The 14,351-nt window shown below is 43.3% G+C and overlaps 1 protein-coding gene and 1 non-coding gene across 2 annotated transcripts; one reads left to right on the top strand and one right to left on the bottom strand.

Moving 5' to 3' along the window:
- Nucleotides 1-1,482: 1,482 nt before the first annotated feature.
- On the bottom strand, nucleotides 1,483-1,566 carry Trnal-cag. Its single transcript has one exon. It is a non-coding gene; the product is annotated as a tRNA-Leu (tRNA).
- A 9,405-nt stretch (nucleotides 1,567-10,971) lies between these two features.
- LOC121862770 (protein ZBED8-like) lies at nucleotides 10,972-12,036 on the top strand. Its single transcript, XM_042361084.1, has one exon. It carries the CDS (start codon nucleotides 10,972-10,974, stop codon nucleotides 12,034-12,036), a length of 1,065 nt encoding a protein of 354 aa, XP_042217018.1.
- The last annotated feature ends 2,315 nt before the right edge of the window (nucleotides 12,037-14,351 follow it).

Raw genomic sequence — 14,351 nt, 5'->3', positions numbered from 1 at the left:
CAGGATAAACACACCTGAACACACACCTGAACACACACCTGAACACACACCTGATCTTGTGAATTTATTAGGTTCAGAGTTCACATTAATCACATATAGGTCGATAAACTCATTTGTAAACGTTAATTTTTACGCACATAAGCACACGCTTCACAAGAATATATTAGTTTTCAGATTTGCCACGTACCCCCAGGGCCAGGCCAACCTTCATCCCCCAAAGCCAGGCCAGCTCCCCACCCCCAAGTCAGAGCCAGCTCCCACCCCCAGTGTGAGCCAGCTCCACCCCCCAGTGTCAGGCCCAGCTCCACCCCCAGTGCCAGGCCAGCTCACCCCCAGTGTCAAGCCCGCTCCACCCCAGTGTCAAGCCCAGCTCACCCCCCAGTCCTGCCGTTTCACCCCTGATCATGCCAGTTCCACCCATCATGCCAGCAACCTCCCCCCTTGTGCGATGTCAGCCTTGAACCTCTGACACAAAACACATGTAATAACCTTGGAAATCGAAGAACCTAAATATAATACAATATAATCCCTATCTCTTGAATCATATGACACCAAAGTAACAGGGTCGTTTTTCCTTCAGGACAGGTGGAATAATGACGTCAAGACAGTGGGATAAGAGATAATGACGATCAGGACAGGTGGGATAGAGATAATGACGTCCAGGACAGGTGGGGTGAGATAATGACATGTGGTCAAGATAATGACGTCAGGACAGATTGCGCCAAAAGATAATACGTCAGACAGGTGGGTCAGATAATAACGATCCCAGGACGGGTGGCCAAAGAGATAATGACGTCAGGACAGGTGGGCAAGAGATAATGACGTCAGACAGGTGAGCTAAAGAGATAATGACGTCAGACAGTGGCCAAAGAGATGAAGAACGTCAGGACAAGAATGTAATCCGGGACGGGTGCGGGCCAAAGAGATAATGACGTCAGGACAGGTGGGCAAAGAGATAATGACGTCAGGACAGGTGGGTCAGAATGTAGCCGTCCAGGACAGTTTCAGGCAAAGAGATAATGGCTGACGTCAGGACAGGTGGTCAGAGAGTAATCGAAGGCATCATAAATATATCCTGTAAAGGTATGGAGGCGGCGCCACATCCACCTGCATAACGGGCTGGGGGGTGTGGGGGGCGGAACTTAGCTGTGACATCATAACGGGTGGAGGGGAGGAGGGGGGAACTGAGATCTGTACTGACGTCACGAGGGGTTGGGGGCGGAGGTGCACACGTGTGGAGGACAGGTGTGGAGGAACAGGTGCAATGTGTCGTGCGATGTACAGTGTGTGATGTGTGTGTGAATGTGTGAATTGTGTGAGGAGAGACATCTTGTGCCGTACCTCACAACCCACTTAGATCCACGAGGCAACTGGCTGTTGTATTACACCTTCCTCATAATTTAGTTATACAATAAACAATTATTTATTCGACTCTCTTCTCATAGATAAAAGCGTTAAATACACAGGTGATAAAAAACATATTGTCAGAAGTGGGATTCGAACCCACGCCCGGAAGACCGGACTGCGACCTGAACGCAGCGCCTTGGACCGCTCGGCCATCCTGACTACAAATTGCATATTAAAGAGGAAAAGGTAATTAAATGCCTTTGATGCATGTGTGTGTATGTGTGTACGAATATGTGGAGGCAGCCAGAGGTGACCTCGGTGGAGCGCATATGTTTAGACCCCCCCCCCCCACCCCTCTGAACACCTGTAACACATTACGCCCACGCTAGTACCTTCTCCCTACCCTACCTCTTCCCTTCCTGCCTCTCCACCCATTCCATCCCTTCCACTTAAGTATTTCTCCCTTTTTGTTAGTATTTTAGTCAGCTTTATAAACTATTTTATTCTCTACTTTCATAATAATCTATGAAATTGGCAGATATTTGTCTCAATTTTCCATGTATTGTGTAAGTTTTATACTTTTCATTATATATATATATATATATATATATATATATATATATATATATATATATATATATATATATATATATATATATATATATATATATATGCAAGTAAATCACTGTAAGTGCGCGTGATCTAGGTATATGCTGATAACCACAAGGAAAGAAGAAAACACGAAGTTTCCAGGCGCTTTCGTGTAATTCACATCTTCAGAGGTAAGTACAGATTTAGGAGAAGTACAAAACAAGGTGTATAACTGTATATATACAGAGGAGGGTGAGATCAGGTCCACAATGGTCAGGTATTAGGTAATGACCCTACTAATCTTTAAAAAGCACCGCAACGGTCGGTAGTCAGGTCAGAGGGTAAGGTGACCCAACCTTCTCACCTGGTTACAAATCTTCTTAATTACAAAATTGTCCAGTTTGTACATGCCATTACTCAAATTCATGTTGACTGCTTCGGTATGTTTAATGAGACTAGATTCTATAATGTTCCTACTGTCAATTGAATTACAAGGTAATATTGAGGAGGCATTATCCCAGTCAATGCAATGCTTGTTATCCCTCAGATGAACAAACAGAGCATTGGATTCCTGGCCTGTCCTAACACTATATTTATGTTGTTTTAGTCTAGTTACAAGATCTTTACCTGTCTGGCCTAAGTAAAACATATTACATTCCTTGCAAGGAACTTTATAAATGCAACCAATTGTGTTGTTGGGGGAGTTCTTGATAAACATTTGTTTAACAGTGCATGAGTTTTTAAATGCCACATTGACGTTCCAGGTTTTTAGTTGTAAAGGAATTTGAGAGAATTTTTTGTGAAATGGTAATACTAAGAGATTCTTATGGTCATGGGTGGGCTTGGGATCAGTTCTATAAAAAGATTTCTTAGTAATGTTCAGGCATTTGTCTATGAAAGATCTAGGGTATTTAAGGTTTGGGCCAATATTATAGATATATTTATATTCCTCATCAATGAATTCCGGGCTGCAAATTCTCAAAGCACGTAAAAACATTGTTGAAAATACTGACTGTTTGACTCTATTATGATGGCCAGAATAATAATGATTGTATGAACACACATTAGTAGGTTTTCTATAAATACTGAACTTAAAGGTGTTACCTATTCTGTGTATCAGACAGTCTGGGAATGGCAATTTACAGTCATGCTCTAATTCCACAGTGAATTTGAGCGAGGGGGCTAAGTTGTGGCAGGAAAGCTCTCTCTCTCTCTCTCTCTCTCTCTCTTTCTCTCTCTCTCTCTCTCTCTCTCTCCACACACACACACACACACACACACACACACACACACACACACACACACACACACAAGCCCCTTACACACACACATCCATTTTGCTCCTCAGCACACACACAAAACAGCCACCCCCCTCCAGCGCCTTTCTCACTTACTGTACATCAGCCCTCCCTCCCTCCCTCTCTTCTCCCATATATGACAACCTTCCCTCCCCCTCCACACGCCTTTCCTCCGTCCACCTCTTCCTCTGCTACTCAACGATGGCCTTACATCCTATATCAAGAGGCAATCACTACACAGACCCTCTCAACTCTCATCATTCAGTTGGGCATAAAGCTACTACACCATACCACGGCACGGCCATCTTCTTCCACCTGAGATCCCTCGCCCGCGAATTGCTGTGCTACGCCGAGCCCATAAGATCTCGCATTGATCGCTACAAGAACAGTCCCATTCCAACCATTGTAAAAGTCATCAGCGATCCGTAGAAAGCTCGAGTGTTAAGAACATAAGAACATAAGAATGGAGGAAACTGCAGCGGGTCTATTGGCCCATACTGGGCAGTCCCGTTTACACCCAACCCCTATTGCTCATATAAGCATCCAACCTATGTTTGAAGCTATTTAGTGTATTCGAGTTAATGATGATATTAGGTAACTTGTTCCATTCATCCACTACTCTGTTTCCAAACCAGTGTTTACCTATTTCGCGCCTAAATCTAAATTTGTCTAACTTAAAACCATTGTTACGAGTTCGCTCCTGGTTGGATAGTTTGAGTACCTTTGTAATGTCCCCTTTGTTTAGCCCTGCCTTCCACTTACACACCTCTATCAGGTCGCCCCTCGCTCTACGTCTCTCGAGGGAGTGCAAATTAAGATGCTTTAACCTGTGTCTCTATACTCAAGGTTCCTAATACCCGGGATTAGTCTTGTTATTCTCCTCTGAATTCTTTCAAGGATTCTATATCCACATTCTGTATCTGATGACCAGAACTGAACTGCGTAATCCAGACATGAATCTCTAAAAGCAAAATTCTGATTTTGAGATGGCCTCGCTAGTCTTGTAACTTCTTGCTCCTTTTGTATAGACCCAAGTACTTTATTAGCCTTGTTACGAGCAAGCTCCGTTATTTACTTGGCCCAGGTTCCCTACTTATCATTACTCCTAAATCTCTCTCGCAGTCGGATTTCTCTATGGCATCGTTGTTCATCTGGTATCTGGTTTCCCTGTTTACATCTCCTATACTGAGTACTTTACATTTGTCCACGTTGAATTTCATCTGCCATTTATCAGACCATTCGAAAAATTTGTTTAGATCTTCCTGTAGTTTTGTGGAGTCCTCGTCAGATTTAATAACACGTCCTATTTTAGTGTCATCAGCAAATTTGCTTATGTTGCTGTCTATGCCGATATCTATGTCGTTTATGTATATAACAAATAATAATGGTCCAAGTACTGAGCCTTGGGGAACTCCACTTGTGACGTTGCTCCAATGGGACTTCGTGCCATTAATGCTCACTCTCTGTTTCCTGTCCTGTAACCACGCCCTAATCCATTTAAGGATGTCACCTTTGATGCCATGTGTTTCTGCCTTTCTAATTAGTCTTTCGTGGGGGACTCTGTCGAAGGCTTTGCTAAAGTCGAGATATACCACATCATAATTATGCCCCTCGTCCACCGATTCGAAAACTGATGAAAAGAATGTTAATAGATTAGTTAAACATGAACGTCCGCAGCCATGTTGGGAATCATTGATCAATCGGTGCTTCTCCAGGTGATTTCGAATAGAGTTTGAAATAATTGCTTCCAGTAATTTGCCTACTATTGATGTTAGACTGATTGGACGGTAGTTAGAGGATATTGATCTATCCCCCTTCTTGAAAATCGGTATTACATTCGCTATCCTCCAGGATTCTGGTACTACACCTGTTTTTAATGACATGTTAAACAACTTTGTTAAGGGCATACTAAGCTCTTCCTTACATTCCTTTAATACTCTGGCAAATATCTCATCGGGACCAGGTGACTTATAGGCTTCAGTTTGTCTATTTGCTTACTAACATCGTTACTAGTCACTACTGTCTCGCTTAATTTGTTTTCTTCACTATCTCTGAATAAAGTCGGTGCCCCGGGTATCATGTTTAAATTTTCGGTGGTGAAAACTGTTGAAAAATATTTATTCAAATTATTGCTCATTTCTCCGTCGTTATCAGTGAGCTCGCCGGTGTCTGACCGTATTGGTCCAATCTTTTCTCGTGTTTTAGTTTGATACATTTGGTAGAATCCTTTGGGGTTTGTCTTCGCCTCCCTTGCTATCCTTACCTCATTATTACTGTTACTTGTTATATAACCTCTCTCCATGTTAATATCATAGACCTACTACCTGCATCATCTAGCATAAACAAGTAATGTCACCACGGGCCTACTACCACAATCAGCATAAACCGTAAGTAGTCATAATAGGCCTAATACCATGCAGCCAGCATAAACAAATAGTAAACATCATGGGCCTACCACCACCATCATAAACAAATGGCCAACCATCATAGCGGCCTCTACACTACCACCACAGCCAACTTAAACAAATAGTAACCATCATAAGCCTACTACCACTACCACCAGCCAACAAACAAATAGTAACCATCGCCAGGCCTACTACCACTACCACCACCAGCCAGCATAAACAAATGGTAACCATCACGCGGGCCTACTACCACTACCATCACCCACCAGCGCCAAGCAAGTAGTAATCACCATAGGCCTACTACCACCGCAATCCAGCATAAACAATAAGTAGTCATAATAGGCCTATTACCATCACCAGCCAGCATAAACAAATAGTAACCATCATAAGCCTACTACCACTACCACCACCAGCCAGCATAAACAAATAGTAACCATCATAAGCCTAACTACCACTACCACCACCAGCCAGCATAAACAAATAGTAACCATCATAAGCCTACTACCACTACCACCACCAGCCAGCATAAACAAATAGTAACCATCATAGGCCTACTACCACTACCATCACCCACCAGCATAAACAAATAGTAACCATCATAGGCCTACCACCACCACAGGCAGGGTCTTGGGACGATGCCATGTGCTGACTCAGGTACCTTTTATGGCTGGTTTATTGGCCTTGTTGCTCAATTCCGGGTGGGTGTGTAGGCCTACGTGGACAGACCTTTATACAGCCTATCGCTACCCAGGGAGTCCAGGCACGTGCTGACCAGTGAACAAGGATTATCAAGACTCATAGCGGTATTTTGCCAGTGTGTTGTATGATTATGTAGGTATTGTTTTCACCTTGAGGAAGCGAGTTTCTCCAGGGGAATAAAATAGAAGTTCGTATTTATATCGATTGAATCATCTCTATTTTTATCTATGTCTCATGGCTACAATAGAGAACGTATATAGCAGATGGGAGATACAAGGAATGTTCTCTTGTATTGCGTAAAGGTTACTTCTCTAGTCAGGAAGGAACGGGAGGAAATAAGATGGGAGAAACAAGTGAAGGGAGAAATAAATGATTTAACGTAAAATTGTACAGAAAACGAAGGTATTTTTTGACAGATATTGTGTAGTTTGGAAGTTATTTGGGAGATGAAATGAGGTAGGTAACAGCTCTGCCACTGACAACAGACAGTTTGTGAAGACTTATTGATTAATACTGTATCGTGTTTGTATACCTGCACTGCTGATGTACATATATGCTGAGCCAATGTGAACGTGCATGGTAGTTTTACGGAATATCTGCCTGCCTGCGTACCTGCCTGTCTGTCTGTCTGAATGCCTGTCTGTCTGTCTATACCTGCCTGCTTGCCTGTCTGCCTGTCTGTCTGTCTATACCTGCCTGCTTGCCTGTCTGTCTGCCTGTCTGTCTGTCTGTCTATATACCTGCCTGCTTGCCCTGTCCCTGTCTGTCCTGTCTGTTTGTCTGTCTGCCTGTCTGTCTACTTGCCACACACACCACTTGCCTGTCTGTCTCTGTGTCTGTCTGCCTGCCTGCTTGCCTGTCTGTCTGTCTGCCTGCTTGCTTGCCTGCCTGTCTGTCTGTCTGTCTGTCTATACCTGCCTGCTTGCCTGTCTGTCTGTCTGTCTGTCTGTCTATACCTGCCTGCTTGCCTGTCTGTCTGTCTGTCTGTCTGTCTGTCTGTCTGTCTATACTTGCCTGCTTGCCTGTCTGTCTGTGTCTAAGAGGAAGATTCTGAATAATAAAGGTTGTAACTTATAATACACAGGAAATAAGGCTATAAATCTTATTGAAACCGACAAGAAACATTTGTCTGGTTCTCTATTCTGGCTGAGGGGTGACGACTCTTGTGTTTATAATGTGATTATAGGAACACGAGCTTGTTCTAGGTACACCTGTGCGAGCCGTGTGTATGTGTGTGACAATCCGCCATGGCATGTCAACAAGAAACAGCTGTTCTTTTGTTGTTTTATGATGAGGAAAGACATCGTTTGTATTGGTACCTATACAGTATAATGACCAGATGTGTCTATAGGTACAAAAAAAGTGATTAATGCCTATGACACTCAGCTGTGACATGTCAAAAAAAAAAAAAAAAATGTTCTTCTATTTAGGAGGAGCAGCGTCACTTTACCCCCACTACACTCATGAATCAAGAACCTTGGAAATAGTGTACCAGTATAGGCGTGGTTAGGTGTGGCCCTCATAACACGCTATCAACACAGGTGAATGGCGAAACTCAGTTGGTTACACTCACCTCGTTGGGAGTCTCTTTGTCTATATGGAAATGAAGCTAAGCTGGTGTCAGTTTATATGTTTCCCATTAGAGACTGAGTTATGCTGAAGTACTGGTGCTCCCAACTGTGTGAGACTAGACAGGTAATTTTAGGATTTTAGCTACAATAATACAAAAAAAAATATTTACACAAGAAGGTTGACCTTATTAAAACAACAGAGAGAGAGAGAGAGAGAGAGAGAGAGAGAGAGAGAGAGAGAGAGACGGTAAGGACTGACTAGGGATAATTCTGGTATTTACAACATACAGTATTAGGAGAAATGTGGAAGGTCATTTGTCTGGTGAAGATTATATGAACTAATTGTTGTTGTAGGGACCTAAGAGAGAGGCTCAGTCTTCAAGTATTGTGGGAGTGAAACCTGCAGGTGAAGTCTGGAACCAAGTATATATTAATACTCCTCACCTTCTATACCCCTCACCTTCTATACCCCTCACCTTCGATACCCCCCTCACCTTCTATACCCCTCACCTTCTATACCCCTCACCTTCTATACCCCTCACCTTCGATACCCCCCTCACCTTCTATACCCCCTCACCTTCTATACTCCTCACCATCTATACCCCTCACCTTCTATACCCCTCACCTTCTATACCCCTCACCTCTATACCCCCACCTTCTATACCCTCACCTTCTATACCCCTCACCTTCTATACCTCACCTTCTATACCCCCACCTTCTATCATTACCCCCCACCTTCTATACCCCTCACCTTCTATACCCTCACCTTCCCTATTCCCTCACCTTCTATAACTCTCACCTTCTATACTCCTCACCTTCACCCCCAATCTCTATACCCCTCACCTTCTACCCCTCACCTCTATACCCCCTCACCTTCCCCTCACCTTCTATACCCCTCACCTTCAATTCCTCACCTTCACCCTCACCTTCTATACTCCTCACCTTCACCTCACCTTCTATACCCCTCACCTTCTATACCCCTCACCTTCTCTATACCTCTCTCCTCCCCACCTATCTCACCTTACCCCCACCTTCTCATTCTCTTCTATACCTTCCTCACCTTCTATGCCCTCACCTTCTATACCCCCACCTTCTATACCCCTCACCTTCTATCTTCCCCTCACCTTCTCTCCTCATCCTCTACCCTTCATTAAGTCTGTTTGTTCCTCCTTCTTCTCCCACCCCGATGGTTCCTCCCTTACCCCCCCCTTTTTTTTTATGTAACCTTCCTATTCCCCCCCCCCCCTTCAACCTGTTGCTCAATGAATTTGCTTTTATAAGACAAACTGGTTTATGGATTTTTTTCTCGCACTTTTGTCTCTTTTCCACTTTTATCTTCCGTCGGATTTAAGCCTTTTAGTCACGTAAGTTTTTTGTGTGTTTCCCCATGGCCACCGATGCTCTTTTATTTCCCGGAGCGTTACTTTGTTTCCGAAGCTATACTATCATTCTCTAACTACACTAAACGCTCTTTTTTAATCTAACTTTTGTAGTTTGTTTCTATATATCCCGGAGGAACACCCTGTACCAACCTGTATTTATTATTAAAAAAGGTGAAGCCATAAGACGTATTTTAACCTTTCTGTGTGGTATAGATTTTATTTCCTACCCAACTAACTTCCTTTGGGTTATACAGTATATAAGAGTCTTTCTGTTTTAACTCGTCTATGTCGTCCATGTCATGAAAGTAAAGCAGATTGTCAGGTATTTTTAACTTGTTGTGTCGCGTCTAGTTGATGGTGGGGGCCGGCTGGGCTGAGTGGTCAACCAGCACACGCGGAGGAGCTTCAACAAGACATTCCGATCATCACAGCAAAATCCTCTCTCCCTCCCTCTCCTTCCCCCCTCCCTCCTCCCTCTCCCTCCCTCTCCTTCCCCCTCCCTCCTCCCTTTCCCTCCCTCTCCCTCTCAATAACCCGAAATAAACGACAGTAGACCCACAACAACGCGAGGTACCTAAGTGATAGGCGATCAGCTTCCTTACTAAGAATACATTGTTAGTCGCCTGTGAAAGATTACACCAGAATTCTGAAGTGTTTGTAGCACACGCACACACACACTCTAAAGCAGGGGTTCTTAACCTGGGGTCCATGGACCCCCAAGGGGTTCATGGGTGGGCTTCAGGGGGTCCGTAAAGGTCAGATAAAAATTTAACATTTATATTCACTATATTTTTATATTAAGTTGTTCTATTTTTGTCAATATATACCAGATGTTATGTATGTATTTTTGGTTACTGAAGAAAACCAGTAAATCTGTAGGGTGGCATGGGATGCTACTGTACACGGTCAGGTAACATACACCTATCTCATTTTCCACGGTTTATCACGGCTTGGGAATCTTCTCATATACTGGTAAGGCTTAACTGAGGGCCATAGTATCTTCAAATACATACTTTTTGTTAAATATATTCAATTACCTATGGTTGTGTTTTTGGTGAAGATAGCGAAAGAGGGCCACAGTTATTATTACTACAGTTGTACCAGCCGAGGTTGGAGACCTCCGACCGCCTTCTGACCACAATTTCAAAGTGTGGCTGAAGATTGATGGGTGTACAGTGTGTGAATATGTGGGTGCATATGGAGAAAGGCGCGTGCGAGTGTTGTGAAAAACCAAGAACGGTTGGTGCGCTGTATTTATTTGTTTTATCCATTATTTACAACAAGTCTGTTATTATTTATTGGTCAAAGTAGGGAGTGGGTGCACGTAGTTAGAGTAGGGATGCGTAAATAGAGAGAGAATGGATAAAGTTAGGGTCTGGGTGCGTCAGTAGGGGAGGAAAACACGAAGTCATCAGTCAGTATCCTTCATATATTTTTTGAGGGGAACCTTGAGAAATCCGTAATAATGCTACTGAAAATAGGGTTATCTGTCTGTCTCTCTGTCTGTCTGTGAAGGTTTGTCCGTCAGTCGGTCGGTCTGTCTGTCTGCCTGTCTATCTGTCGATCTGTCTTTCTGTCGGTCGATCTGTCGTGCTTATTAATTTGTGTTCATTAGTTACTGCTTTCCATATAAATTTCATAAAATTGTTTTGTTTTGCAGGCCTAGCTCAATTTGGAAATGTCAAAGAAAAGGAAGTACAACGAAGCTTACTTATCCTTTGGTTTTACTTTCATCGCTGAACGTAAGGGGACACAAAAGCCGCAGTGTTTCCTGCGTGACAAGGTTCTTGCCAATGGAAGCATGAAGCCAACAAAGCTGAAGGAGCACCTCACGTCTGTCCATCCTGAAAATGCATCAGGCAGTGTTGATCTATTTCGTGCAAAGAAGGCTCGATTTGAGAAAGCTGGAACTTTACCAAAACTTGGATTTTCCCCAACACAAAAGCCTTGTTTTGAAGCATCTTACAGGGTTGCTTATCGCATTGCCAAGCAAAAGAAACCACATACGATTGGAGAGATCTTGGTAAAGCCATGTGCCCTGGAAATGGTCAAGCTGGTTTGTGGCTTGGAGCAGAGGAAGAAAATTGCAGCATTGCCTTTGTCAAATGACGTCATCCACTCTAGAATTGTTGACATTTCTTCTAATATTCTAAAGCAAGTAATGGAAGAATTGGAAGCGACGCCATATCCATTCAGCATGCAACTGGATGAAACTACTGACGTCTCTCAGTGCAGCCAGCTCCTGGTTTTCGCCTGTTATATGCATGCTGATGCCATCAAAGAAGAATTCCTATTTTGTGAGCCCCGTTTGGAAACTACAAAGGCCATCGACATCTTAGAAATGGTGAATAGTTTCTTTGCCAAGCAAAACTTTGACTGGAAGAAAAATCTTGGTACTCTGTGCACAGACGGAGCACCTGCGATGCTTGGCAACACATCTGGTTTTGCTGCTTTGGTGAAGAAAGAAGCTCCTCAGGTCATCGTGACCCATTGTTTTCTACATCGGCATGCATTGGCGTCAAAGACTCTGCCCGCAATTCTGAAAGAAGTCTTGTCTACTGGCGTGAAAGTCGTCAACTTCATCAGAGCCAGGGCTGTGAACCATCGCGTTTTCAAGAGGTTTTGTCAAGAAATGGGAGCAGAATATGAAGTTCTTCTCTACCACACAGAAGTTCGCTGGCTTTCCAGAGGACAAATCTTGAAGCGTTTGATTGAACTTCGAGCAGAAGTTTCACTTTTTTGAGAGAAAAAGAGAGCCCACTTTCAGAACAGTTTGACAGTGAGGAGTTCATTCATGGCTTGGCCTACTTGGTGGATATTTTTGGCCATATGAATGAGGTGAATCTTGCGATTCAAGGCCCCGGAGTCACCACTATGGATGCTGCTGAAAGACTGCAAGCTTTTCTGGCCAAGCTGCCACTGTGGAAGAGGAGGTTGGAGGCAGACAACTATGCAAACTTTCCAATGTTAGAGGAAGTGCTTCTGCAGGATGGAATCGAGAGTGACAAGGCCCTGTTAATTTCTCTGCAGGCAGAATACTGCAGACATCTGGATGCTCTGCAGAACTCTTTCAAAGGTTACTTCTGCTCAGGTGACCTTAAAGTTGAAACATGGATTCGTAATCCTTTCCTTGTCGACATAGACTGTATCAGTGACGAAGACCTTGCCAAAGATGTCCTCATTAACCTGAAGACAAAGGAAATGTTACGAAATGAATTCAACTCGAAGAGCCTTGGAGAATTCTGGTGTGCGTTGACACAAGCCTACCCTTGTCTGGTAAAGCGAGCTATGGGTGCTCTGATTCCGTTTGCTACTCAATACCTTTGTGAGTCAGGGTTTTCAGCACTTGTTTCTATCAAAACGAAAAGTCGAAATCGATTGGATATCAAAGATGACATGCGTGTTACCTTGTCAAAGACCACTCCACAGTTTCATCTTCTTATTCAAGCCAAACAACAACAACCTTCTCATTGAAATGAACTTTTGAGCAGAATTAAAGTTTTGTTTTGTTTAATTTGCACAAGATGATTGTATTTCATTTTTGTATGGAGTGGCCATTAATTTTTGCATAAAAAAGTGTGAAACATAATTCTTTGTTAAGATTGTTTACTTTATCCATACTTTGTGTATGTCATACACTGTATGAGGCAATGGATTTTCAATAAAATAAATTATATGCATTGCATGCAAAGTTGTGTTTATGTGCTTATGTGCATTTTCCTAGGGAGGGGGTCCATAGCTTTCACCAGATTCTCAAAGGGGTCCGTGACTCAAAAAAGGTTAAGAACCACTGCTCTAGAGGGAACCCAATGGCTTGTAAGACTGCCCCAGCCCCCACAGCCTTTATAAACAGTATATAATGTAACATCGCCAAATTATGAAGGATTATACCACTGTAGGTCTCGGAATCTACTGAGAATTATAAAAGGTAAACATGGCGTCTTGTCCACTAACTTTTTTCATCTGCGTCATCTTGTCACCCATACATTCAGCTTCCACATGAGTCGAACACTCCGGTCTAAACCAAAGTAGGACAAATTCTGTAAACTCGCCCTACAAGTTCACAATGGTTCAGTATGTATATAGACGGTACAGGTATATAGACGGTACAGGTATATAAACGGTACAGGTATATAGACAGTACAGGTATATGGACAGTACAGGTATACACACATTGACAAACAGTAAATTGATTCAACCGAGGATAACCCTCCGTGAACGACTCTCACTGTATATGTCAGTCAATTCCAGCCTTCCTCTCCTCCCCTCCATTCTCTTCTCCTTTACATCTTCCTTACGTCCCTTTACACCTTCCTCCCTTCCCTTTCACCTTAGATCTTCCTCCCTTCCACCCTCCTCTTCTCCCTTCCCTCCAAGCTCCTCCCCTCCCTCCCACCCCTCCTCCCTTCACTTCCTTTCCTACCATCCCCTCCCTTCCACCATCCTTCCCCTCTCTTTCATGGACGCCAATCACCGTCTTCTCTTCCCTTATTCCTTAATTGATCAGTGCTTGAGTGAGACGCCAGCCACCACCTACTTTCCCACGCCTCTCTCAGCCCCAAACACTATTCACTTCCCAGCTGCTTGACACCAATACACTGTTGAAACGACCCTCCCCCTTCCACACACACACACACCTCGCTCTTATCTCTCATTCATCACACCTCGTAACAAAAACTCCTTCCTTGTATCTGTTGATCTTTATTTTTTGTCTTTATTTAAACAGATAAGGTGTGATTTCTTCAATGTACAAGTAACTGTGGCGTTTATTTCCTAACACCCAGTCCATCACACCTGCGCTGTATAATCCGTCACTTCCACGAGGTGTAAGAATATATCCCCTTGAAAGTGACAGACAGAGAGATAGATAGATCATACAGGATAGAGAAGACAAAGACAGAGATTAGACTGGACAGACAGACAGACAGACAGACAGATAGATAGAAAGATAAATCGACATACAAGTTCATACAGGTACAATACTTAACACACAAGGGCACACCGTAAGTCGCTTCAGCCACAGCCCAAATAAATCCCTTAAAAGTATTACTATTTCCT

Source organism: Homarus americanus, unplaced genomic scaffold, assembly GCF_018991925.1.
Source record: "Homarus americanus isolate GMGI-L3 unplaced genomic scaffold, GMGI_Hamer_2.0 scaffold42700, whole genome shotgun sequence".
In the NCBI taxonomy this organism is placed as follows: Eukaryota; Metazoa; Arthropoda; class Malacostraca; order Decapoda; family Nephropidae; genus Homarus; species Homarus americanus.
The sequence above is the reverse complement of the archived record's forward strand: the minus strand, read 5'-3'. Positions and strand labels throughout refer to the sequence as shown.

Coding starts and splice junctions, on each gene's coding strand:
- LOC121862770 (XM_042361084.1), top strand. CDS start 10,972: ATGTCAAAGAAAAGGAAGTACAACGAAGCTTACTTATCCTTTGGTTTT.